Source organism: Oncorhynchus gorbuscha, linkage group LG13 (assembly GCF_021184085.1).
Source record: "Oncorhynchus gorbuscha isolate QuinsamMale2020 ecotype Even-year linkage group LG13, OgorEven_v1.0, whole genome shotgun sequence".
NCBI classification, from domain to species: domain Eukaryota; kingdom Metazoa; phylum Chordata; class Actinopteri; order Salmoniformes; family Salmonidae; genus Oncorhynchus; species Oncorhynchus gorbuscha.
The window spans coordinates 87876409-87904017 of record NC_060185.1 but is presented as its reverse complement, the minus strand read 5'-3'; the positions used below and the strand labels follow the sequence as shown (position 1 = coordinate 87904017).

The window sequence follows — 27609 nt, the reverse complement described above, 5'->3', positions numbered from 1 at the left end:
GAGGCCTTTATTGGTACACTGAATAGAAACGTCAACACAAAAACAGATTTTTATTTCCCAAATGACATGTGAGACCATCTTCATGTAGAGGGTAGAGAGGTCATGCAGCTACCAGCCCCCCTCTCCCCACATCCCTTCTCCCCCTCTAAGGTGTTGAAAAGGCAACGTCAGATAACAGGTCCACGCAAATCTTAAAATAACCTCCTCTCATCCTCCACCCCCGGTGGAAAGAAAGGGCGCAGGGACCAGGAGAGTGAAACGGGTCAGAATAATCTGCTTTTCCGGTTCCTATCTGAAGAAAGGCAGAGACGCATGGTTCCTTATCGCTGACAATGTGATTACTGCCACAGCTTTTCAGATTGGTTCTGCCCTGGTGCCTGGGCTGCACAGACTGTACTGTTCCCCCTGCTGCCAGCTACTGGGACTAGGCCTCACCACTGCTGAGCCAAGTTAGCTAGCTCCATAAGGAAAAACGGACAACCAGATGCTAGACCAGAGTCACTGAAACTTGTGTGGGTGATATGTACATCCCACATGTCCACACTGGTGCTGTGGGGAAAAATGGTTTTACACAATTTCACAATGTTAACATTTTATTGTGATAATCTCTTTGAAAACTGATTTCGTTACAGAGAATGTGTTACACATTGACATGAACCCCTATACTTTAAATAATGGTCCGGAAGAAATGGAATCTCCATTATTAAATAAGGCTACTGGTAATATCCATGTATTTCTCTTTCAGAGCAGGATATAAATAATTAGACAACAGCTTTAACTTCCTGCAATGGAATAATAAATTAACATGATAATAATCATAACGAGTGGTTACATTAACCAACAAACTTTCCTATAAGTATTGCAAACAGCTGACGGCAGTCTGATATTTCCTTCCATGACAGACGCATTGTGTTTAAAATAGGCTTATCCCGGTAGCCATTACTACTGTGTGTGCGCACAAGACATTAAATGTTAATATGGAATTACATGTGTCCACCTGTGGCAGGTGGGAATGATAAATAAGCAGTATATTCATCTGCCAATACTCATGTCACACAACTCACTTGTCGTAAATGAGCTTATATGATCATAGTTACTCTAATCAAAGTTGCTCTAAAAGTGACTTAGTTTAAGTTAGTTGTGTCTGGTCTAGAGGAAGAAGAAGAATCTCTTCTTGAGGATGTAGAAGACTGTGGCGAGGAACAGTGCGAGAGCGAGGAAGATGAGCAGTTTGTCAGTGAGCTCCCTGCGGTTGTACTTAGTGATGAGCTTTCTCCCCAGCTGGATGGTTCCGGTCATGGCCTTAAACTCATCGTTGGTCTCCAGGACCGCCTGAGACGAGGTTGCTACGGAGAAGAGAGTCCACACTAGGCTTTGGCAAAGACTTTGTGTCTGGACATATCAAATAGCCGACTGTTGAAATGTGTCAGTTGCTTATGTTTGTATTTGAAAAAAGCAACTGAGAAACAGTCCTTGTGTCCTCCAATTTTAGGGCTTTTCAAAGCAAAATCAAGTCAAATTTTATTGGTCACATACACATGTTCAGCAGATGTTATTGCGGATGTAGCGAAATTCTTGTGTTTCTAGCTCCAACAGTGCAGTAATATATAACAATTCACAACAATACACTCAAATTTAAAAGTAAAATAATGGAATTAAGCAATATATACATTTAAGGACGAGCAATGTCGGCGTGGCATTGACTAGAATACAGTAGAATACAGTAGAATACAGTATATACATATATGAAACTCAACTGTAAAATGGCGCCGGAAGAAATGGCAGCAATTTTACAGGCGCCCAACCAATTGTGCTATTATGTGTCTTTTTTCACGTTATTTGTAACTTATTTTGTACATAATGTTTCTGCAACCGTATTTTATGGCAGAAAAGAGCTTCTGGATATCAGGACAGCGATCACTCACCTCGGATTAGACAAAGAGCTTCTGGATATCAGGACAGAGATCACTCACCTCGGATTAGACAAAGAGCTTCTGGATATCAGGACTGCGATCACTCACCTCGGATTAGACAAAGAGCTTCTGGATATCAGGACAGCGATCACTCACCTCGGATTAGACAAAGAGCTTCTGGATATCAGGACAGCGATCACTCACCTCGGATTAGACAAAGAGCTTCTGGATATCAGGACAGCGATCACTCACCTCGGATTAGACAAAGAGCTTCTGGATATCAGACAGCGATCACTCACCTCGGATTAGACAAAGAGCTTCTGGATATCAGGACAGCGATCACTCACCTCGGATTAGACCAAGAAGTTCTGGATATCAGGACAGCGATCACTCACCTCGGATTAGACAAAGAGCTTCTGGATATCAGATTAGACAAAGAGCTTCTGGATATCAGGACAGCGATCACTCACCTCGGATTAGACAAAGAGCTTCTGGATATCAGGACAGCGATCACTCACCTCGGATTAGACAAAGAGCTTCTGGATATCAGGACAGCGATCACTCACCTCGGATTAGACAAAGAGCTTCTGGATATCAGGACAGCGATCACTCACCTCGGATTAGACAAAGAGCTTCTGGATTTCAGGACAGCGATCACTCACCTCGGATTAGACAAAGAGCTTCTGGATATCAGGACAGCCATCACTCACCTCGGATTAGACAAAGAGCTTCTGGATATCAGGACAGCGATCACTCACCTCGGATTAGACAAAGAGCTTCTGGATATCAGGACAGCGATCACTCACCTCGGATTAGACAAAGAGCTTCTGGATTTCAGGACAGCAATCACTCACCTCGGATTAGACAAAGAGCTTCTGGATATCAGGACAGCCATCACTCACCTCGGATTAGACAAAGAGCTTCTGGATATCAGGACAGCGATCACTCACCTCGGATTAGACAAAGTGCTTCTGGATATTTTTTCCATCTACGTAACATTGCAAAAATCAGAAACTTTCTGTCCAAAAATGATGCAGAAAAATTAATCCATGCTTTTGTCACTTCTAGGTTAGACTACTGCAATGCTCTATTTTCCGGCTACCCGGATAAAGCACTAAATAAACTTCAGTTAGTGCTAAATACGGCTGCTAGAATCCTGACTAGAACCAAAGAATTTGATCATATTACTCCAGTGCTAGCCTCTCTACACTGGCTTCCTGTCAAAGCAAGGGCTGATTTCAAGGTTTTACTGCTAACCTACAAAGCATTACATGGGCTTGCTCCTACCTACCTCTCTGATTTGGTCCTGCCGTACATACCTACACGTACGCTACGGTCACAAGACGCAGGCCTCCTAATTGTCCCTAGAATTTCTAAGCAAACAGCTGGAGGCAGGGCTTTCTCCTATAGAGCTCCATTTTTATGGAACGGTCTGCCTACCCATGTCAGAGACGCAAACTCGGTCTCAACCTTTAAGTCTTTACTGAAGACTCATCTCTTCAGTGGGTCATATGATTGAGTGTAGTCTGGCCCAGGAGTGGGAAGGTGAACGGAAAGGCTCTGGAGCAACGAACCGCCCTTGCTGTCTCTGCCTGGCCGGTTCCCGTTTTCCACTGGGATTCTCTGCCTCTAACCCTGTTACGGGGGCTGAGTCACTGGCTTGCTGGGGCTCTCTCGTGCCGTCCCTGGGGGGTGCGTCACCTGGGTGGGTTGATTCACTGTTGTGGTCGGCCTGTCTGGGTTTTCCCCCCTTGGGTTGTACCGTGTCGGAGATCTTTGTGGGCTATACTCGGCCTTGTCTCAGGATGGTAAGTTGGTGGTTGAAGATTTCCCTCTAGTGGTGTGGGGGCTGTGCTTTGGCAAAGTGGGTGGGGTTATATCCTTCCTGTTTGGCCCTGTCCGGGGTGTCCTCGGATGGGGCCACAGTGTCTCCTGACCCCTCCTGTCTCAGCCTCCAGTATTTATGCTGCAGTAGTTTATGTGTCGGGGGGCTAGGGTCAGTTTGTTTATCTGGAGTACTTCTCCTGTCCTATTCGGTGTCCTGTGTAAATCTAAGTGTGCGTTCTCTAATTCTCTCCTTCTCTCTTTCTTTCTCTCTCTCGGAGGACCTGAGCCCTAGGACCATGCCCCAGGACTACCTGACATGATGACTCCTTGCTGTCCCCAGTCCACCTGGCCATGCTGCTGCTCCAGTTTCAACTGGCCTGGGCCCTAGGACCATGTCCCAGGACTACCTGACATGAGGACTCCTTGCTGTCCCCAGTCCACCTGGCCATGCTCCTGCTCCAGTTTCAACTGTTCTGCCTTACTATTATTCAACCATGCTGGTCATTTATGAACATTTGAACATCTTGGCCACGTTCTGTTATAATCTCCACCCGGCACAGCCAGAAGAGGACTGGCCACCCCACATATGCTCTCTCTAATTCTCTTTCTTTCTCTCTCTCGGAGGACCTGAGCCCTAGGACCGTGCCCCAGGACTACCTGACATGATGGCTCCTTGCTGTCCCCAGTCCCACCTGACTGTGCTGCTGCTCCAGTTTCAACTGTTCTGCCTTATTATTATTTGACCATGCTGGTCATTTATGAACATTTGAACATCTTGGTCATGTTCTGTTATAATCTCTACCCGGCACAGCCAGAAGAGGACTGGCCACCCCACATAGCCCGGTTCCTCTCTAGGTTTCTTCCTAGGTTTTGGCCTTTCTAGGGAGTTTTTCCTAGCCACCGTGCTTTTACACCTGCATTGTTTGCTGTTTGGGGTTTTAGGCTGGGTTTCTGTACAGCACTTTGAGATATCAGCTGATGTACGAAGGGCTATATAAATACATTTGATTTGATTTTGATTTGATTTGATTTGATTTGATATCTGGACAGCGATCACTCACCTCGGATTAGACAAAGATTTTTTCTACAACAAAGATGACGCACAGGACATTCTCCAAACACACCACAGGACTGACATCCCCATTATTTGCAAGGTACGACGCACGTACAGAGTACAAAGAGCCGAATGCCTGGTCAGGCCCCGGAGAAGGCGACAGGGAAAGCTGCCGTTACCGTCAATACTACTCGCCAACGTGTAATCATTGGACAATAAATTAGACGAGGTACGATCACAAATATCCTACCAACAGGACATCAAAAACGGTGATATCATATGTTTCACGGAATCGTGTCTGAATGACGACATGGATATTCAGCTAGCGGGGTATACGCTGCACTGGCAGGATAGAACAGCACACTCCAGTAAGACGAGGGGGGGGGGTGGTCTGTGCATATTTGTAAACAACAACTGGTGCACGAAATCTAAGAAAGTCTCTATATTTTGCTCGCCTGAAGTAGAGTATATTGTGATATATTGCAGGTCACACTACTTGCCTAGAGAGTTTTCAGCTATACTTTTAGTGTTTATTTACCACCACAGACAGATGCTGGCACTAAGACCGCACTCAGTCAGCTGTATAAGGAAATCAGCAAACAGGAAACCACTCACCCAGAGGCGGCGCTCTTAGTGGCCTGAGACTTTAATGCAGGGAAACTTAAATCAGTTCTACCAAATTTCTATCAACATGTTAAACGTGCAACCAGAGGGAAAAAAATTCTAGATCACCTGTAATCCACACACAGAGAGGCGTACAAAGTTCTTCCTCGCCCTCCATTTGGTAAATCCGACCACAACTCTATCCTCCTGATTCCTGCATACAAGCAAAAATTAAAGCAGGAAGCACCAGTGACTCGGTATATAAAAAAGTGGTCAGATGAAGCAGATGCTAAACTACAGGACTGTTTTGCTATCACAGACTGGAACATGTTCCAGGATTCTTCCGATGGCATTGAGGAATACACCACATCAGTCACTGGCTTTATCAATAAGTGCATCGAGGTTGTCGTCCCCACAGTGACTGTACGTACATACCCCAACCAGAAGACATGGATTACAGGCAACATTCGCACTGAGCTAAAGGGTAGAGCTGTTGCTTTCAAGGTGCAGGACTCCAACCCGGAAGCTTACAAGAAATCCCGCTATGCCTTGCAACAAACCATCAAACAGGCAAAGCGTCAATACAGGGCTAAGATTCAATCATACTACACTGGCTACGACGCTCGTCGGATGTGGCAGGGCTTGCAAACTATTACAGACTACAAAGGGAAGCACAGCTGCGAGCTGCCCAGTGACACGAGCCTACCAGACGAGCTAAATCACTTCTACGCTCACTTCAAGGCAAGCAATACTGAGGCATGCATGAGAGCATCCGCTGTTCCGGGCGACTGTGTGATCACGCTTTCCGTAGCCGACATGAGTAAGATCTTTAAACAGGTCAACATACACAAGGCTGCGGGGCCAGACGCATTACCAGGGCGTGTGCTCCGAGCATGTGCTGACCAACTGGCAGGTGTCTTCACTGACATTTTCAACATGTTCCTGATTGAGTCTGTAATACTAACATGTTTCACAGCAGACCACCATAGTCCCTGTGCCCAAGAACACAAAGGACACCTGCCTGAATGACTACAGACCCGTAGCACTCACGTCCGTAGCCAGGAAGTGCTTTGAAAGGTTGGTAATGGCTCACATCAACACCATTATCCCAGAAACCCTAGACCCACTCCAATTTGCATACCGCCCAAACAGATCCACAGATGATGCAACCTCTATTGCACTCCACACTGCCCTTTTCCACATGGACAAAAGGAACACTTATGTGAGAATGCTATTCATTGACTACAGCTCAGTGTTCAACACCATAGTACCCTCAAAGCTCATCACTAAGCTAAGGATCCTGGGACTAAACACCTCCCTCTGCAAATGGATCCTGGACATCTGGACGGGCCGCCCCCAGGTGGTGAGGGTAGGTAGCAACACATCTGTGGTGTGGGGGCTGTGCTTTGGTAAAGTGGGTGGGGTTATATCCTTCCTGTTTGGCCCTGTCCGGGGTGTCCTCGGATGGGGCCACAGTGTCTCCTGTCCCCTCCTGTCTCAGCCTCCAGTATTTATGCTGCAGTAGTTTGTGTCGGGGGGCTAGGGTCAGTTTGTTATATCTGTAGTACTTCTCCTGTCCTATTCGGTGTCCTGTGTGAATCTAAGTGTGCGTTCTCTAATTCTCTCCTTCTTTATTTCTCTCTCTCGGAGGACCTGAGCCCTAGGACCATGCCCCAGGACTACCTGACATGATGACTCCTTGCTGTCCCCAATCCACCTGGCCATGCTGCTGCTCCAGTTTCAACTGTTCTGCCTTACTATTATTCGACCATGCTGGTAATTTATGAACATTTGAACATCTTGGCCATGTTCTGTGATAATCTCCACCCGGCACAGCCAGAAGAGGACTGGCCACCCCACATAGCCTGGTTCCTCTCTAGGTTTCTTCCTAGGTTTTGGCCTTTCTAGGGAGTTTTTCCTAGCCACCGTGCTTCTACACCTGCATTGCTTGCTGTTTGGGGTTTTAGGCTGGGTTTCTGTACAGCACTTTGAGATATCAGCTGATGTACGAAGGGCTATATAAATATATATAGATTTGATTTGATTTGCCACGCATATCCTCAACACTGGAGCTCCACAGGGGTGCATGCTCAGTCCCCTCCTGTACTTCCTGTTCACCCACGACTGCATGGCCAGGCACAACTCCAACACCATCATTAAGTTTGCAGACGACACAACAGTGGGAGGCCTGATCACAGACAACGACGAGATAGCCTATAGGCCTGGAGACCTGGCGGCGTGGTGCCAAAATAACAACATATCCCTCAACGTAACCAAGACTAAGGAGATGATTGTGGACTACAGGAAAAGGAGGACCGAGCACGCCCCCATTCTCATCGCCGGGGCTGTAGTGGAGCAGGTTGAGAGCTTCAAGTTCCTCAGTGTCCACATCAACAACAAACTAGAACGGTCCAAACACACCAAGATAGTCGTGAAGAGGGCACAACAAAGCGTATTCCCCCTCAGGAAACTAAAAAGATTTGGCATGGGTCCTGAGATCCTCAAAAGTTCTACAGCTGCAACATCGAGAGCATCACTGCCTGGTTGCATCATTGCCTGGTACGGCAATTGCTCGGCCTCTGACCGCAAGGCACTACAGGGGGTAGTGCATACGGCCCATTACATCACTGGGGCTAAGCTGCCTGCCATCCAGGACCTCTACACCAGGCGGTGTCAGAGTAAGGCCCTAAAAATTGTCAAAGACCCAGCCACCCCAGTCATAGACTGTTCGCTCTACTACCGCATGGCAAGCGGTACCGGAGTGCCAAGTCTAGGACAAAAAGGCTTCTCAAAAGTTTTTACCCCAAAGCCATAAGACTCATTCACGGGTAATCAAATGGCAATCCGGATATTTTCATTGTTTGCCCTCCCACCCCACCAAACCCTCTTTTTACGCTGCTGCTACTCTGTTTATCATATATGCATAGTCACTTTAACCATATCTACATGTACATACTACCTCAATCAGCCTGACTAACCGGTGTCTGTATGTAGCCTCGCTATTTTATAGCCTCGCTACTGTATACAGCCTGTCTTTTTACTGTTGTTTTATTTCTTTACTTACCTATTGTTCACCTAACATCTGTTTTGCACTATTGGTTAGAGCCTGTAAGTAAGCATTTCACTGTAAGGTCTACACCTGTTGTATTCGGCGCAAGTGACAAATAGACTTTGATTTGATTTGAAATGGTGGAACCATCTCCATATTGTTCTCACCAGTGGTGTGGTGGAAGGTAAACACACACAAACAGCATTTATGCACCTTTTTACGTTGCTCAAACGTTTACCCACCTATTGCAAAAAAAGTGCATTGTAAATTTAGGGAGCATTACTTTATTCACTGTGAAAGGCGATCAGCGTTTACCCACTTTTTACCACTACATCACTGCTTCTCACTCATCTAGTTATTCCAGATGTGTAAACATGTGTAAACACTGAAAGAAAAGGGAGCTAGGGGATGGGGTCGGGGTCGGGGGCCGAAATTATAAACACTAATGTCCTCTCAGAAACACAGACTACGACATGATTTACACTCTATACTCTAGGGGGCGCCACTCACCCAGCGTGGTCATGGTTTCCTCGCTCTGCGTCACCTGCTGTGACATCATCCGGCTGATGCTCATCAGGCTCTCAGTGATGTCACTGGACGACTGGGCCAGCCCCTCTTTGGTCACCTTTCTGATTGAAGGAAAAAATAAAGATACTCTAAATCTTCAGAGTAACAGACAACAATAAGACAGAAAGTATAAACACACAGTGAAATAAGGGAACGACAATGAAACACTACAGAAGAGTATCTAGAAACAGCCAATATCTGTTTACCTATGTCTAAATTCACTATCTCCTCCATAGAGAAGAGATTCCTTCTCCAGGTTGTCTAGTGACAGTTTACTGGCCAGGTTGGCCTTCCTCCATGCTGTCTGGTTACTGCAGGGATAAGAAACATACAGTTTCATTAGGATGCTTGCTTATAGTTTATGCACTAGCACTCTATGGAAAACACCAGAAAACCATTCTAATGGAGACATGCATCCCACTAACTACTACAGATTGGATCCAGTACTGAAGAAACAGCAGTAATCCAGCAACACTCCTATCATGCACTCTTACCTGACCATCTGCTTGCGGTGTCTGTCCACCTCACTGAGTAGCGCCAACTTGTCTGACTCTTTGTCCTGCTCCCTCCCCATCTGATCTAGGTCCTGTCAAACAGTGATCATTTCGTCAACAAAAACTATGACGAAAAATACTCGTCAAGTACCTATTTTTCCTGACAAACTATGACGATTACGAGACGCCCTGGGGGGGAAAACACAACTATTACAAATGACTTAGTCGACGAAAATGTGACGGGGCGAGAATTCCATGTGAGCTTAATCAACATTTAATTTAACATGAAGCTCATTTTCATCCATTTTGTCCACTCCTACACATGCATGCAGAATATTTAATGCAATCCTCTCATTGACATCTTTTAGTTGCGCGGTCTGATTGAGTTGAGCTGATCTGCACGGCTCTCCCACACAGTTCCCAGGCGGTCTCTTCAGTCACTCGTCAATCTCCTAAACGGATGCGAAACCAGGACAATGGACTTGAAACTAACCTCAAGTATAAAAATGTTTTACTTTCAAGGCTATTTTTGCTTTGATCACATCAGAAGCTCTATTTTCTCATGTGCGCTGTTACTCATTAATCTGTGTTGCCGCTCTCGCGCCGCAGACCGCAAACGCGATTTGCGGTTGCTATATTCCTATGCGAAAAACGAATGCTATTTGTTGAATATTAGAAGCACATTAATACTTCATATTTGTAAAGCTCATATCCCCTTTTCAATGAACACACGTACAGTTGAGGTCGGACATTTACATACACCGTAGCCAAATACATTTAAACTCCGTTTTTCACAATTCCTGACCTTTAATCCTAGTAAAAATTCTCTGTTTTAAGGTCAGTTAGGATCACCACTTTATTTTAAGAATGTGAAATGTCAGAATAATAGTAGAGAGAATGATTTATTTCAGCTTTTATTTCTTTCATCACACTCCCAGTGGGTCAGAAGTTTACATACACTCAATTAGTAGTTGGTAGCATTGCCTTTAAATTGTTCAACTTGAGTCAAACTTCCACAAGCTTCCCACAATAAGTGGGTGAATTTTGGCCTATTCCTCCTGATAGAGCTGCTGTAACTGAGTCAGGTTTGTACGCCTCCTGGCTCACACACACTTTTTCAGTTCTGTCCACACATTTCTATAGGGTTGAAAGGTCAGGGCTTTGTGATGGCCACTCCAATACCTCGACTTTGTTGTCCTTAAGCCATTTTGACAACTTTGGAAGTATGCTTGGGGTCATTGTCCATTTGGAAGACCCATTTGCGACCAAGCTTTAACTTCCTGACTGATGTCTTGAGATGTTGCTTCAATATGTCCACATCATTTTCCTTCCTCATGAAGCCATTGATTTTGTGAAGTGCACCAGTCCCTCCTGCAGCAAAGCACCCCCACAACATGATCCTGCCACCCACGTGCTTCACGGTTGGGATGGTGTTCTTCAGCTTGCAAGCCTCCCCCTTTTCCTCCAAATATAACAATGGTCATTATGGCCAAACAGTTCTATATTTGTTTCATCAGACCAGAGGACATTTCTACAAAACGTACGATCTTTGTCCCCATGTGTAGTTGCAAACCGTAGTCTGGCTTTTTTATGTCGGTTTTGGAGCAGTGGCTTCTTCCTTGCTGAACGGCCTTTCAGGTTATGTCGATATAGGACTCATTTTACTGTGGATATAGATACTTTTGTACCCGTTTCCTCCAGCATCTTCACAAGGTCCTTTGCTGTTGTTCTGTGATTGATTCATACTTTGCTGCGAAAAGTGTATTCATCTCTACGAGACAGAATGCATCTCCTTCCTGAGCGGTATGAAGGCTGCGTGGTCCCATGGTGTTTATACTTGCGTACTATTGTTTGTATAGATCAACGTGGTACCTTCAGGAGTTTGGAAATATCTCCCAAGGATGAATAAGAATGGTGGAGGACTACAATTTGTTTTCTGAGGTCTTGGCTGATTTCTTTTGATTTAGGCCTTGAAATACATCCACAGATACACCTTCAATTGACGCAAATTATGTCAATTAGCCTATCAGAAGCTTCTAAAGCCATGACATTTTCTGGAATTTTCCAAGCAGTTTAAAAGGCACAGTCAACTTAGCATATGTAAACTTCTGACCACTGGAATTGTGATAAACTGAATTATAAGTGAAATAATCTGTCTGTAAACAATTGTTGGAAAAATTAATTGTGTCATGCACAAAGTAGATGTCCTAACCGACTTGCCAAAACTATAGTTTGTTCACAGACATTTGTGGAGTGGTTGAAAAACTAGTTTGAATGACTCCAACCTAAGTGTATGTATTTGGGTTAATTGGTCAGCACTAATATTTGGCTTTGCCTTTTAGGTTATTGTCCTGCTGAAAGGTGGATTTGTCTACAAGTATCTGTTGGAAAGCAGACTGAACCAGGTTTTTCTCTAGGACCTTAATTGAAAAGCTCTACCCTGTATTTCTCATCAAAAAAATCTCGCTTGTTCTTGCTAGTGCTGTTGGGGTGACAATATTACCGCCACACCGGATGTCATGACTGCAGTAAAATGCCACATGACAGTCGAGTCACGGTAATCTCCTTTTATGCACTCTGGATATGCTTTGGTAGTACCGAACATGCTAACTACCATCCGATCACTATCGACCTGGTAGTCAGGGCTCTATTGTCCCGCTAACCCCTCGGACAATGAAAATATAATCGAAAATCCCATCAAACACTTGTCATCAAATCAGTAGGCCTATCATACTTTTAAAACTAACGTCAATGTGATGATAAATTTGAAGAAATAATTTCAACAGCAGGTTGAAACAGTGTACAACGTAGCCGTTGTTTAAAGCCTAACATAACGAAACGGACAGCGCTTTCTAAGGTGATGATTCATTCAAAACACCCATACGCATATTAGAGTTTATGCATAGGCTTATGCGCCCAAAAAACTGAATTAATACTATGATTGTGCCCTTATACAATACATAGCCTACTGCATAATACTCATGGCAGAAAAACATCAAACAAAACTGATTTAAGATCTTTGGTACATAATTGGTCTAGCCTATACTCCAAAATTAAACAAATTTGAGTAACCGTCTTTGAGTGTGGACAGTATTATTATGCATACTGATGGACTGGTTATCTTATTCTACTCTCCAACATTTCTATCCATGAGTCTGGGAGAAAACATAGAGGCCTAGGCGATGCTGTTGGTCCATTGATTGTGCAGGCCTGCTTACAATTAGCCTACAATTAGTGAATTTGTATTTGATTTCGAATAGCCTAGTAATAGGGAATGTTTTATATTTTCAGAATTAATTGAGTGACATATTACATTTAGCTATACAGAATAAATATCTCACCACCATGCGTTTCCTCCTCTCTCTCTCCTTTATTCCTTTCTAGATTTCGCAGACAGTTTAGTGAAATATGTTTCGTTGCGAAAACATTTGACCATCGATGTTCCCGAACAGATTGAACTTGGTTTCCAGAATGAAGCACTGGTTAGCTATAGGAACAAGGTTGGAGCGCCCATGGCATACAGCGAATATCACCTTTCGCGCCGTGAGATCATGCTCCTCAAACAGTGGTTAATGCGTGGAGTGAAATACGTGTTATTATATTTATTTCTCAACTGCTCATATTAAGCACATGTTCCGCTACAAAACCCAAGCGGACTACAAAACAGACCGGCGGGAAAGCGCTTGGCCTCCATTCGCTATTCCGTGTGCATACAGATGACGTGTATTTTTTTCCTCTGCCCATTTGATAATGAATGGTCCATTCTAAATCGAAACGAATTGTACATACTGTAGTAGTAAAGACAATATTAAATTGAGAAGTGTCTGACGTGAAAATATGATCGCTTGTTGAGAGAACAGCTGTGCAGCCTGAGGCAAGGAACCGAGCGCAAGCTTTTTTTGCTTACATTCTTAAATCATCACAAGCCTATAGTCGCACCATGCAACCCACATATGTTTGGATTTCGAAGACATACTAATGTTTGTATCATTCATATAGGACCTGTTCCTAATGATCACTTTTACGCTCAACATAGCCACTTCATACGCGCACTTGCTCCGGAATAGGAAAAATATAATTTATATTTTATTCATCGAAGCTCAATTATATTATTTTTACTATAAAATCATATAAAATATTTTTACGAGACTTATGCATATCTTGTCAGCTAAATGAACAAGCCTACAGCCTATAGCATGGAGTTTATAGCTAGATAACATAGGCCTACAGTAGACCAACTCATATTCTGTTCTTCTGAAATACATTTTCTTCATATCATGATTCTTTAAACCTGACAAAAATAAATTGTGGATTTATTGTGATGATGTATATTACATTTATTTTATTTTTTTAAATGTAGGTGTTCCAAAGGCATGCATCAGTGAGTGGTATGAGTGGAGTCCTGGAGATGCTAAACGTGTTTATGTTAATTAAACTCTGCAACTGTTTTAAATTCACCATTAGCCTCATGGTGAATCACTGAGTGGTTTCTTTCCTCTCTGTCAACTGAGTTTGGAAGGACACATGTATCTTTGTAGTGAAGGTGGTTTAGACACCATCCGAAATGTAATGAACTTCACCAGGGAGATTCAATGTCCACTTTTTTTCTTCTCATTTTTACGATCAACCAACCTTACAGATAGATAATTGTATATGTCTGGGGTACAGAGATAGGTTAGTTGTTCAAAAATCATGTTAAACGCCATTATTGCACACAGCTTGAGTCCATGCAACTTATCACTTAAGCAAATTTTTACTCCTGAAACTATTTGGACTTGCCATAACAAAACGGTTGAACACTTATTGACTCAAGACATTTCAGCATTTTATTTTTTATTACCGTGTAAACATTTCTAAAAAATATGATTCCACTTTGACATTATGGTGTAGATCAGTGACACAACATCTACATTTAATGAATGCTAAATTCAGGCTGTAAAACAACAAGGTGCAAATATTTTCTGAAGGCACTGTGTCTAGCAGTGGCCATCTGGCTAGTATCAAAAAGGGCTTTCTACAAAATAGCAACATCAGCACCAAAGATTTGTATTGTTACATCTGTGTCAGCAGAGATAGTTTGGAATCTAGACCATAAGCAATATGCACAGATATGCATTTCCAAACAATGCTACTGCCACCTTCTGGTTTGGAGTATTATAACAAGGCTGAGTGGACAACATCTTCCAAGGTCTTTGCTGTGTGAACCTATAGAAAATATTGACTGTTGACACTGTTCAGTGGTGCTATGTACTGTCGGCAGGCAAACGTTTGACAATCCTACCGGTGTGTGTCTGAGCTTTTAATGTTGGATTGATTTGGATAGTCCATCTGTAGATGCTCTACGGACTATATACTAACCCTAAACGTAAATCTTAACCTTATTCTAAACCTAACCTTAGCAAGCAGTTGCTTATCAACCTATAGTTTGTTGATAGTATGACCATCTTTAGAGCAAATCCAGACAATCCAAATAAACTGACCGAAATGACTAAAATCTTACAACTAAAATGTATTCTGAAGACAAACAAAGACTAAAACTAAAATTGCTGCCAATATTAACACCACTGTCAAACACTCAGTTATAATGTGTCCTACAACTAACATTGATGGATACAGCTCAATATGAACTGACATATCCAAGGTTTGAATCTCAATAGTCTTAAGAGGCTTCCTCAGTCTCCCCTCAACATATCTGTTAGATCTGGACAGGTGAAATCACCACCAGGCTGTTGACAGGAAATGAGGAATGAAGGCTATTTGTTTTTTTAGAACATTGACATGTATTAGAGACAGGAGGATTAACTGTCTCTTACCTGAATCCGTAGCCTGAGGTTGTTGAATTTTGCTTTCACTTTGGCATTCAACTCTGTCAGCTTGACGTGTGGTCCTATACACTCATTGACATCCTAATATCAATGAATAAATGAGAGATATAGATACAATCAGACAAATGGCTTTTGTCATATATCCAAAGATTCAAAAAGATGATCAGTCCAAATCTATTCAGACTCCCGGCTAATGTACCAAAATGGGTCAATGGCCAAATCCCCCCCAAAAGGAGCCCAACCAGCTGCGACAGAAAATAAGGTTATTCTCCACAATGAGTATATGACAACATACAATATCGTTGCATTATATGGTCTAGAACAATAACCCACTGAATCAATATTCATACCTGCACGAGAGCTTTTATTTCCAAGTCATATTTGATGATTTCTTGCTCGCATATTCGGACGTGGACATCCGAAGACGCCATGTTTGACAACAAACTCGTCTACGGCAAACCGCGAGGAGTAACTGAATTGACTTTCCCATAGTTCGTAAAAGTGGCGCGTCTCTTTACTTACACAGCAAAGAGGGCATTTCGGTCGTGAGCAACAACAACCGGTTTAACAAAGCAAAAACATGTAAATCAATACGTGGATTGATTGATGACGTTTAATATCTAACATTTCTAAGGACAATAATTAATGCCATCACACACACAATGAAGGACATATGGAATTTAAAAAAGCCTGCGTTACATGCAACATATGTATGGGGTACGGAGAGTCCAATAATGAACTAATGATGAATAATGAACTAATGCCTAATGTTACTGTTCTAATAATGTTCTAATAATGAACTAATGCCTAATGTTACTGTTTAGAGGGGAATTGCCTCTGGCAGCCAAAACAGCCAAATACTCCATCTAATCATGAATCGATTATCCACTGTGGTACGGTTCTAGAAAAGTCCTCTCCTTTCAAACCACATCAAAATAATTTCACAAATGCAAAATATATACTTACTGCACTGATTTAACATGGTTGCATCTGACAGTATTTTTCTGTGACACATTTGTGGCGTGTTTCTTCCCTTTACACAATCACAGGTAGCTAATTAGCATGTAGTCCCTTCAATCTTCCTGTCTTTTTGCCATAAACAAAACACTATAACATGGGAATATGGCAGTGTGGGAACCCTATAAAAGATGTGTAGTAATTTAACCATACCGCAAGCGATGCGTGTTAACGTTTAGAGGAACAAAACTCCCCTGGCCAGAAGATACTGTCGTCAATAGGCGCTAAAGGTAGTTAGCATATATAAACGGGCTAGGCTAACTAGCAACATGACTTGACAATATCATATATCAATGTTAGAGAATCAAAAGGTCATACAGCACATCACACAGAACATACAAATCAAAGGTTGATACTTTATTCTTAAAGCACTAAAGAGGATTTCTCTAGAAAAGTCCTTTAGAGGATCCGTTTGTACAAATCATCTTTGCAGGCATCTCTCCACTCTCACTAAGGTCAGGTGTCAAAGGCTGGGTTAAGGCTTAAGCTACACAAAAACAGTTCCCTTCGTGAGGAGGTGATCGAGTGAGGGCTTCATTGGTGTACAGCAGTGAGTCAGGTCCTCCCCTGCAGAGAACAAACAGACAAAATTGTACAGATTAAAATAGATAGAGGAAGTCACGAGTACAGACTATTGACAGAGAACAGTTTATTTCTTCATTAATTGATTTCATCTAGTGGCCTACACATTTGCAGCTAAAAGGCTGAATTGCAGTATAGACTTAAACCAAATTGAACAAAATAAATTGAGTGATGATATGGACCTCAGGTGTATCTGACTGGGTTGACCTGTAGCAGGAGAGGGGCCAAGGCCTGGTAGACTAGGGCCAGTGTGTTTACCTGTAGCAGGAGAGGGGCTGAGGCCTGGTAGACTAGAGCCAGTGGGTTTACCTGTAGCAGGAGAGGGGTCGAGGGCTGGTAGACTGGTAGACTAGGGCCAGTGGGTTTACCTGTAGCAGGAGAGGGGTCGAGGGCTGGTAGACTAGAGCCAGTGGGTTTACCTGTAGCAGGAGAGGGGTCGAGGGCTGGTAGACTGGTAGACTAGGGCCAGTGGTAGTACATGTACCAGATGGTATCATTCTTTAGAGCTGGTCCAAACAGAGGGTTGAGCTGGGCCAGGATCGCTATCAGCCAGCTGGAAACATACAACACATCTCTGTCATGGCTTCTGTTATGTGTAATGGCTTTGTTTGTGCTCCTCAGGAAGAATATCAGCATCTAAGGCATCTGATGGGGATTTAAATTAAGAATAAAGATACTTGTGCATGTCTTTCACTTTTAGACATTCTTGTTCTACCCTATAGTAATGGAGGAATATGACAGCAGGGTCAGCTATAATAGAGGAAACCAACTAAGCACTCAGTACAGCAGACTGAAGGAGACAACATAGCACGCTACTTTCTTCCCTCAGCTGCTGTAGAGACTATCCCCATCACATGGCCTGCACTGGCCCCTGGTGGAGATATGGCAAAGTAACACGGCATGGTTATCCGCTCACCTGACAACTTTGAAAGCTAAATAAAAAAACTATGAAATTAAATGGCATCTCAGGACTAACAGGTTATATTGAATGGGATCATTACCTACCGTACAAGCAACAGGTGTACTCTGGGACCCTTACCTACAATCCCCTGGGACCCTTACCTACAATCCCCTGGGACCCTTACCTACAATCCCCTGGGGTCATTAACTACAATCCCCTGGGGTCATTAACTACAATCCCCTGGGGTCATTAACTACAATCCCCTGGGGTCATTAACTACAATCCCCTGGGGTCATTAACTACAATCCCCTGGGGTCATTAACTACAATCCCCTGGGGTCATTAACTACAATCCCCTGGGGTCATTAACTACAATCCCCTGGGGTCATTAACTACAATCCCCTGGGGTCATTAACTACAATCCCCTGGGGTCATTAACTACAATCCCCTGGGGTCATTAACTACAATCCCCTGGGGTCATTAACTACAATCCAAGCAACAGGTGTACTCTAGGCCAACACTTATTTTCTCTATTGTCAAAACTGACCATGAACTTTGAGGGTGTCTACATCTGTAACAGACTGGTAAGCACTATGTATTGAAGTTGGGACATTGAAATCGAGCTGCAGTTGGCCCAATCAATGAGTATGGAGAATAACCTAAGGGTAAAGTGTTCTCTCTCGGTGTCTGTGTGGGGCATATGCATAGCACATAACTATCTCCAAATATAAGCTAATAGTCCAGTTTCACACTTCCATGGAAAGCAACTTAGCTAGGCCTAACATTGTGCATGATGTGAGACTCAAACACACAACACTGGGGTGTAAGCATTAAGAGTTTCTAGTCAACAAATTCAGGTAGGTCCCTCACAGTTTTGTTCTGTTTGGTTCATAAATGGTCAAGTGTTTCCGTAATGAATACACCCCTGATGTTGCCTGCCTGAACCTTGTTCCAACCAACTGAGCCAAATTAATACAAGAAGGACCCTCAGTGATACTGTGAAATATTCTGCTACATTCCTGGGAGGACTATACTTACAACAGGTAGCAGCAGACAGCAGTTAGCACCAACATGGTAACTATCACTCTGTGGAGGAGGGAAAGAGGCATTATTCCACTGGACCAAAACATTACTACAAAGCAGTAACAAGACATTAAGCTATACATTTGTACCCCTACAAAAAAAAAACATTACTCATATCTATGGTTTATTATTACAAGTGCTAATTTCTCAGATGTTCCACTAGACCTAGTTCATGCAGATAGGGCTTCATCATGCCAACTTGAGTCACCTGCAAGTGACAGAGCAGATGGGCACTAGACATGGACTGGGGAAGTTCCAAAATGACATCTTGATTTGTCTATGTTCCATTAATTCTTTATCCAAACAAGGACAAAGAAGTTTCAAAACATTGTCAAATGTTAAATTTGATTCTAGTTAAAACTAGAGCTTACTACTACTACTACTACTACTACCTTTTATAGTTAGCAACAGGTAAATTAGCTAAATAACGTTAGTGTTTTTCTATCACGTTAGCTAGCTAATTTACTTACCCTCTGTTCGGTCCTTTGGGGATAAACCACGGCACAACTCCACCAATAATCCCCCAAAACAGAGTCATTACCGACATGGGAATTACAAAACTAAGCGCCGCCATGTCTGGCTTTGGAAATAGTTTTAAAAGTAGATAAAGTAAACGTATACACTTGGCAACGCTACTCAACGCCGAAATAGCGAACTGTTGCCAGGCCCCCGGACTAGGAAGACTGGATCACATGATGTCGCCACAGTAAACTGGGCGTGTAGCGGTGCCAAAAGTGTTTCATAAACTGATCCTAGGCCAGTGTTTTATAGAGGAAACTTGATCCTATGGGAAAATTGTGTTTTTGGATAAACGCCGAAAATAAGGTCTGTGGTAACACAGGTTTAGGAGATCTTATACATTTTGTTCAATGAGATAGGCGTCATCACCTAATGTTATTTTTTGTGAATTTTGAAGCATTTACGTAATAAAAAAACACACGAAGAACACAAAATGCTTAATAATTCATAAAAGTAATGTTAACTGGCTGATATCTCATAGAAGCAAAAAAGTACAAGATCTCCTAAACCTGATCTTACAAAATCTCCCAAACCTCAAACTATATTCTTTCCACATAGGAATGGCTGAACGAACCAGAGGTATGTTTTCCGGTTTTTAGGACTACAAGATGACGATCTCTACTCTCCCTTCGTTATTACATGAAGTCTAAAGCCATCAAAATATTTCATTCATACGAAACTTCACATTTTCCTTAGCTAAAGCTTGGGTTTATATTGGCAGAAAACTGCCAGTTTTGGGCCCCTATTAACAGTCTAGTGCTATATTGAAACGATTTGACATTTAGATTAGATCATGATATCAGGGGATACGAGATGATCCTAAATCAGCACTCAAACAGTAACCACGTTTCCATCCGCACTTTTTTTTATGTGAATAAAGTCCAAACGGATTAAAACCAGCAAGTTTTGGTACAATCTTATAATGCCGACAGATCATTTGTTCGTTAGACGTGGAGGGGTATTTTTGTGCCTGTAAAGTTTGTTATGCGACGGAAACCTTTTTTATGCGCAAATATTGATATACCATCATATCGAACTAAACTGGTCAAGCGATGGCATGTTGTGTGGTCCTCCCACTACAATACAACTCGGGAAAGCATGCTCCCGAGTGGCGCAGCGGTAAAACATTGCATCTCAGTGCTAGAGGCGTCACTAAAGACACTGGTTTGATTACAGGCTGTATCACACAATTGGCCCAGCGTCGTCCGGGTTCGGCCGTCAATGTAAGTATTTTTAACTGACTTGCCTAGTTAAATAAAATTGGCTAGACTAAATACACTATGAACTTCACAGGGTGGTGAAAGTGCACGGTGATATTGATGCTCCTATTCAATAAATATCGATGGTCTTAATCTAGTGACACGGAGCAATGCTTGTGAAAAACAGTCTAGCTCTTAACCATAATCTCATGTCAACTAGACTACCCCCACTGTATCTGCGAGCTGTTGGTTAGAGCGCAGGTGCCAAAACCAGAGTAGACACATTTGCTATTTAAGACAAGTTTAACAAAACTATCCGTAGAGTTCAAAATGTGATGGAAACATATTGAACTTTTGATTTTTATTCGTTACATGAAAACGTAATTGGAAAAGAAAGTGTGCACAAAGAATGTGAACCATCATGCAATCAGGCTGGTTCCAGCATTAATAAACCAGAGTGTAACTAGGCAAACCAAGAACATCCCCATACTTGTGGCTTGCCCACAGTGCAGTACTTTACTGCAATTCTTCCATTTATGACAGACAATGAAATTGATTTGTACAGCAGTTTATTGTAAAGCAATAGATTTTCACTCTGCCATCTTCTCAATGGTTTCCTCCTTGTATTTGCCCTTCTCCTTTCCATCGGCGCGGGACTTAGCTTTGCGCTCCAGGATCTTCTTGCGATCCTTGTCCAGCTTTAGCCTGGTGATCACAACCTGGGAGGAAAGAGAGAGATGGTAGGGTTGATTCTAGGCCGATTTTGATAAAAACAGCAGCGAAAAACTGATTGTGAAATCCAAATTGAATTTCTCATCACGAAGAACCATCTCAGCCACAATACTAGTCTAGCTACATCAGCAGCCAGCCAGGCTTGGGAAGATAAATTGTGAGTTTCTGTGAAACAGTGGACTTTATCTGCAACCCCAATCAGAAATGACAAATGCATGTCCAGACATAACATGAAGAGCCATTCTATTAGACAAACAAGAGCCCTCTAATTCTACACAAGACCTGGGGAATCATATCCAATGCATTACTACTAATGGTGGCCCAAACTGTCTGGAGCCTAGGCTAAAAACCCTCATCTTCAGTTTCACAATTTAACAATGTCCTACATGTCAGGTAAATGCAGTAAGTGGAGCACTAGCATGTAGTCAATGCTTGTAGTCAAGCATGTAGCATGTTTCCTCCCCAGTTCAGCATACATTGGGTGCCTGTCTTACTACATGTTGTTCAAACCAGTGACCACTGATTACATTCAACTGATCTTCCTTCGTAACAGAAAAACACCCGTTGCCATGACACCCGAAGGCTGAAACCAGTGGTGATTGGCAAATATCTACATTCGGTCAATTTACCCTCACCAGGCACCCTACCGAAACAGTTGAACTCTTTCTCAATGAATTGTTCCTTGATTTCGCTCGCCCGCCTCAAAGTACGTTGGAGAACGTCAGAGGGTGGGAGAAAACGTCTCGAAACGGAGGTGTCACCCAGACTTGTCCAACAGAAACACGCAACTTTGTTCCATTTAAAAAATATTTAAAAATCTCTCAATTGCACCAACTAAACGTGACCACTGGGCTTGGCCACTGAAAAAGCTGGATGTATTTAAACATTCCAACAGGTACCCATCCCCATCAACAGGTACCCATCAACAGGTACCCATCAACAGGTACCCATCAACAGGTACCCATCAACAGGTACCCATCAACAGGTAGCTGCTAAGAAGGGTAGTTATTTAGATGTGTTTTTTTTCTTTACACTCCACAATGATACAATACAAAATAACAATTTGAACCACTCAAATTGAGTTGAGAAGCTAAAACAATGATTATCCAACATGGTACAGAAGTCATATAATACATCTATACACATAAACAAACAAAGTACATTCGTGTGACTACAGGTAGATGATAGAGCCTCACTTTGCTGGGGTGGATGCCGACGTGCACCGTGGTTCCGTTGGCCTTCTCTCTCTGCACGCGCTCAATGTAGATGACGTACTTCTTCCTGTAGACCTGCACTACCTTGCCAATCTGCTGGCCTTTGTAGTGTCCACGGACAACCTGCACAGCACAAAAATGGAAAATAACATTAAAAATTATATTACCCACGTGAACAAAATCCTAACGCTAATTTGAATTGATCTGAAATCAGGTGTTCGTTCAGGTCTGGCCTGTACTACAGGGCCGGAATTTCTATGTAGTTCCTCATGCATGTTAGTAGCAGCTAGTTAGGCAATCTCAGAATTTGTGTTGAAACGCGTGGTTCTGGGAGTCTTTACCTGGACTTCGTCGTCCTTGCGGATGGGCATGGACCTCGCATTGTACTTCTGACGGAGCTCCTTGGAGAGGGGGGAGGACATGATCTTCCTCCGGATGTGTGAGGGGGCATTGAAGTGCCTCTTGCGGTTCTTACGCCGCGAGGATGTCACAAATGGATTCAGCTTCATGTTGATGGCTGCAGGGCAAACACAATTGCCAACAATCAGATTAGAGGGTTAGCAGTGACTGACGACTTGCTACATGTCAAGCATTTGTCGTTTCGGCTATGCGTTTGTTACAAGTAACAAATCAACACCACATCATAGTTTATGTACAACACAAAGTGACAGAGCCAAGAGATTTTCCACCTGAAAGATAACGTTTGTTCGCTAGCCTTATAAGCGAGCACCTCAAGCTGCAAAATGTTATTAAGGTGAAGCTAGTTAGCTACATAGATGGGTAACGTTAGCTAGACATTCCTTTTCTGGATCTCATGTCACTACCTAGCTACAACAGCTAACGTTAGTTAGACTTGAGGCCCAACAAACAGCAGAACTAAGATTGAACAATCACCGAGACCACTAACTAGAAGTTTACACACAGATCTAGTATCTGTTATGCACACGTCATGTCCATGCATTCAACATTACATGGGTACACACAGCTAGCATTAGCCACCTAGCTAGGTAGCCATGTTAGATGATTGTCAAGCGCAGTTGACTTCAGTGTTAACGAAAGACAAACTACAAATCAATGCCATGGGTTTCTCTAAACGAAACACTACGCGACCATATCGTGTAATTAACGTTCAGGCTCAGTTCAATTCCCAGCCATTCTCTAGAATTGGTAGCTTGCCAGCACAGGTCGAGGGACGCAGATTACGGGACGTTTGATATAGTTATTAATATACAATTTGTCTCCAATACTGACCACTATAGAATCATAACAGGGGTACCTGACTTTACATGTACTTTGGGGGATATACAAAAGTGTATAACATAGGATGGATGTTGATTACTTTGGTGAAATTGTCAACCAGGAATTCTTACCCTGCCGATAACTCCTCTGTGGCCGGCGGAAAAGAGACCTTCATTGTACTTCCGCTCCGATTAGTTCACACACGAATCCCGCGAGAAGTACACTCAAATTCAGCAGGACAGGAAAATGGTCAAATTCACGGACTTATCAAGAGAACATCCCTGGTCATCCCTACTCCCTCTGATCTGGCAGACTCCCTAAACACACATGCTTCATTTGTAAATTATGTCTGATTGTTGGAGTGAGCACCTGGCTCTCCGTAAATAAATACAAAAAAAACAAGAACATGGTGCCGTCTGGATTGCTTAATATAAGACATTTGAAATTATTTATACTTTAACTTTTGATACTTAAGTATATTTGAGCAATTACATTTACTTTTTATACTTAAGTACATTTAAAAACAAATGCTTTTTGACTTTTACTCAAGTACCATTTTACTGAGTGACTTTCACTTTAACTTGAGTCATTTTCTAATTGTGGTATCTTTACTTTTATAATATATAATAATATATGCCATTTAGCGGACGCTTTTATCCAAAGCGACTTACAGTCATGTGTGCATACATTCTACGTATGGGTGGTCCCGGGAATCGAACCCACTACCCTGGCGTTACAAGCGCCATGCTCTACCAACTGAGCTACAGAAGGACCACAAGAAAATTGTATGAGAAGTATGAAAATTGGGTACTTTTCCACCACTGAACGTATGCATCAAACTGTATGTGTAGACGGCTTGACAGAAATGGTAGCAGAAGAGGAATGTTGAACATATCCAGATGATACTGCGTTCTCATAGGCTTACAATTATGTTTTGATTATATCTTGAACAGTAGCTAAGATTATATTTGGTTGTGATCTTTGCAAAATAACTATTTTGGATGAAGCAGTTGTTAGCTAGAATGCTAACGCACATTGATTTAGGCTGTAACAAAAGCTATCTAAAGAGCCATTTTACTGGTTGAAGTTGAAGTGTTTTTTAAAAGTATAATGCAGTTGATTTGTGACGATGACACACATTATATCTAATCTTAAAAGTAGTCCGAAATGCATTAATAAGCAACATGTAAATAGAGGCTTTTTTTGCTGGTGTTCTATCAGGACTCCCCCTCCCCCCACTAATTTGCGCGCATCGCCCTCGTCCGTGAATTTTTGTAAACACAGAAAGTGTTCCATGGAAATATGCTATTGAAGAATATTAGCAATATGGATGTTGACCAAGAGATGTCGCCATAAACCAGGATGTAATTCCCTTGGACCTCGTGGACCTGTCAGGAGTTTCCTTCTTCACTGGTTTACCCGGATCATCAATTAGTAGGCTAAACATCCGGAGAAGAGATCGAATACAAACTACTTTGTAGCCTGTTTATTGAGGCTTGCTTGACAAGGATTTATCACCATCATCATCTAGGCTATTTGTCAGTTTATTGAAAACATTATTAATATATTTTCTTCTGTAGCCCAGCCTAAAACTCATGAAGGCCAAGAGCTGAAACACGGTGGCTTTACTTTTAACTATATATAAATTAGGCTATTTTGATCAACCTCTGTCTTCAAAGAGGTGCGGAATTTCCCCTTCACTTCGCTCTCTAAATTGTGAAATGATCCAGGCTACTTCGCTTTACTCTGCTCTTTAAATTATCAAATGATCGAGGTTATTTAATAAGATGGGGGGGGGGTGTAAAGGTTAATTTTGAATCACGCCAAGACAAGGCAATTTCCAACTCCGCCACACACTACCCCGTACCCCTCCAGCCCCTCCCTACCCACTCCTGTCAGATATCCGGGAAAAGAGGCGCACAACCTCCTGTACTGGCCTGCTAGCGCGAATCGGGATGAAATTACACCATGCAGATGACTATGTCTGAACGCGGAAGCAAAAGGCGCGTTGTCATGGACACCACACTTCTCCGCCGCGCGCTGTTGTAACGGTTTAACGGACCATGCTCGGCTCTTGCTGTCTGTCTGGGTGAAAGTGATGCGGTCATAGAACGAGCAGTTCCAGCTCGTTTCCTCCCTCACCGATCTCTGGTCTCTCTCGCGGCAGTGCGGATGTGGAGTGAACACTGGAGCACTGCTTTCTGCTAAACGGAGAAGAAGATGAAATGTTTTTCCCGTTATCTCCCGTACATCTTCCGCCCTCCCACCACCATCCTGTCTTCCACATGCCACACCGAAGGTAGGTAGAGACTCACCGGGGCTCTCAGGAGAAGTGTGTGTATTGTGGTTGATAGTAGAGGGGAGTTTAGATGTCTAGTATAGATATCGTTAGATGTTGACCATTTGGTCAACTACACTGGATGTAGGCCTGCATGCTTTATCTGTTCTTCTGAACTTAACTGTGTGAGCTGTCAATGTGAGCTGTCATATAGGGTCTGTGTCCTGCCTGTAGTTTTATCCTGTAGCATGACATAGCCTAGTAAAAGTAAGACAACTGACAACACTTATGAATACAAAAGTTTGGCTATTCTACTGGCAAACTAAAATCAAAGCTGAAGTATGGGAAAGTAATTGACATGTGATTTCACTCTGGTTGTGCTGATAAGTGGACAAACGTTTAGAACTGATCTGCACAACTGTGACACCAATCCATTCTGAGAAGCCTGATTATTATGAGAAGCCTGATCATTCTGAGAAGCCTGATCATTCCGAGAAGCCTGATCATTCTGAGAAGCCTGATCATTCTGAGAAGCCTGATCATCCTGAGAAGCCTGATTATTCAGAGAAGACTGATCATTCTGAGAAGCCTGATTATTCCGAGAAGACTGATTATTCTGAGAAGACTGATTATTCTGAGAAGAATGATCATTCCGAGAAGCCTGATCATTCTGAAAAGCCTGATCATTCTGAGAAGACTGATCCTTCTGAGAAGACTGATCCTTCTGAGAAGACTGATCATTCTGAAAAGCCTGATCATCCCGAGAAGACTGATCATTCTGAGAGCTTCTTGGTAAACAGCACTACTACACCTAAAAGACCTCAATTTCATTAGAACAGTGTGACATCTCTGTTTCAATGTTCTCTTGTTAATTTGTCTGGTATTATACAGGGGTATGCAACATTCCATGTGCTTCCTAAAGCAGAGCAGACAGGGATGTTCTGTGATCAGGGCAGATAGGGAGAGCAGAAAGAGCACTGAAGCAGTTGATTGTTACAGAGGGCATTAAATCAAATCAAATCAAATCAATTTTTTTTGTCACATACACATGGTTAGCAGATGTTAATGCGAGTGTAGCGAAATGCTTGTGCTTCTAGTTCCGACAATGCAGTAATAACCAACAAGTAATCAAACTAACAATTCCAAAACTACTGTCTTATACACAGTGTAAGGGGATAAATAATATGTACATAAAGATATATGAATGAGTGATGGTACAGAGCAGCATAGGCAAGATACAGTAGATGGTATTGAGTACAGTATATACATATGAGATGAGTATGTAAACAAAGTGGCATAGTTAAAGTGGCTAGTGATACATGTATTACATAAGGATGCAGTAGATGATATAGAGTACAGTATATACGTATGCATATGAGATTAATAATGTAGGGTATGTAAACATTATATTAGGTAGCATTGTTTAAAGTGGCTAGTGATATATTTTACATCATTTCCCATCAATTCCCATTATTAAAGTGGCTGGAGTTGAGTCAGTGTCAGTGTGTTGGCAG

The 27609-nt window shown here is 42.6% G+C and overlaps 4 protein-coding genes across 4 annotated transcripts in view; 1 reads left to right on the top strand and 3 right to left on the bottom strand.

Moving 5' to 3' along the window:
- Nucleotides 1-580: 580 nt before the first annotated feature.
- LOC123993650 (vesicle transport protein SEC20-like) lies at nt 581-15780 on the bottom strand. The gene is made up of 6 exons (XM_046296013.1): nt 15683-15780; nt 15321-15413; nt 9508-9599; nt 9220-9324; nt 8957-9075; nt 581-1346 (listed from the first exon to the last, which is right to left on the bottom strand). The coding sequence occupies exons 1-6, from the start codon at nt 15761-15763 to the stop codon at nt 1150-1152; spliced, it is 687 nt and encodes a 228-aa protein (XP_046151969.1). The 5' UTR covers nt 15764-15780; the 3' UTR covers nt 581-1149.
- Nucleotides 15781-16685: 905 nt separating this feature from the next.
- On the bottom strand, nt 16686-19624 carry LOC123993651 (V-type proton ATPase subunit e 1-like). Its single transcript, XM_046296014.1, has 4 exons — nt 19385-19624; nt 18870-18917; nt 17351-17484; nt 16686-16916 (listed from the first exon to the last, which is right to left on the bottom strand). Exons 1-3 carry the CDS (start codon nt 19486-19488, stop codon nt 17391-17393), a joined length of 246 nt encoding a protein of 81 aa, XP_046151970.1. The 5' UTR covers nt 19489-19624; the 3' UTR covers nt 16686-16916; nt 17351-17390.
- A 1560-nt stretch (nt 19625-21184) lies between these two features.
- Nucleotides 21185-24098, bottom strand: LOC123994176 (60S ribosomal protein L26). Its single transcript, XM_046296705.1, has 4 exons — nt 23949-24098; nt 22920-23095; nt 22561-22701; nt 21185-21351 (listed from the first exon to the last, which is right to left on the bottom strand). The coding sequence occupies exons 2-4, from the start codon at nt 23085-23087 to the stop codon at nt 21223-21225; spliced, it is 438 nt and encodes a 145-aa protein (XP_046152661.1). The 5' UTR covers nt 23088-23095; nt 23949-24098; the 3' UTR covers nt 21185-21222.
- A 1652-nt stretch (nt 24099-25750) lies between these two features.
- The window catches only part of LOC123994175 (serine/threonine-protein phosphatase 2A 55 kDa regulatory subunit B beta isoform-like), a 107583-nt gene continuing 105724 nt past the window's right edge, over nt 25751-27609 (top strand). The window contains exon 1 of the mRNA XM_046296702.1: nt 25751-26116. Coding sequence (XP_046152658.1) covers nt 26038-26116 — 79 coding nt within the window. The 5' untranslated portion in view covers nt 25751-26037. The remainder of the gene's footprint in view (nt 26117-27609) is intronic.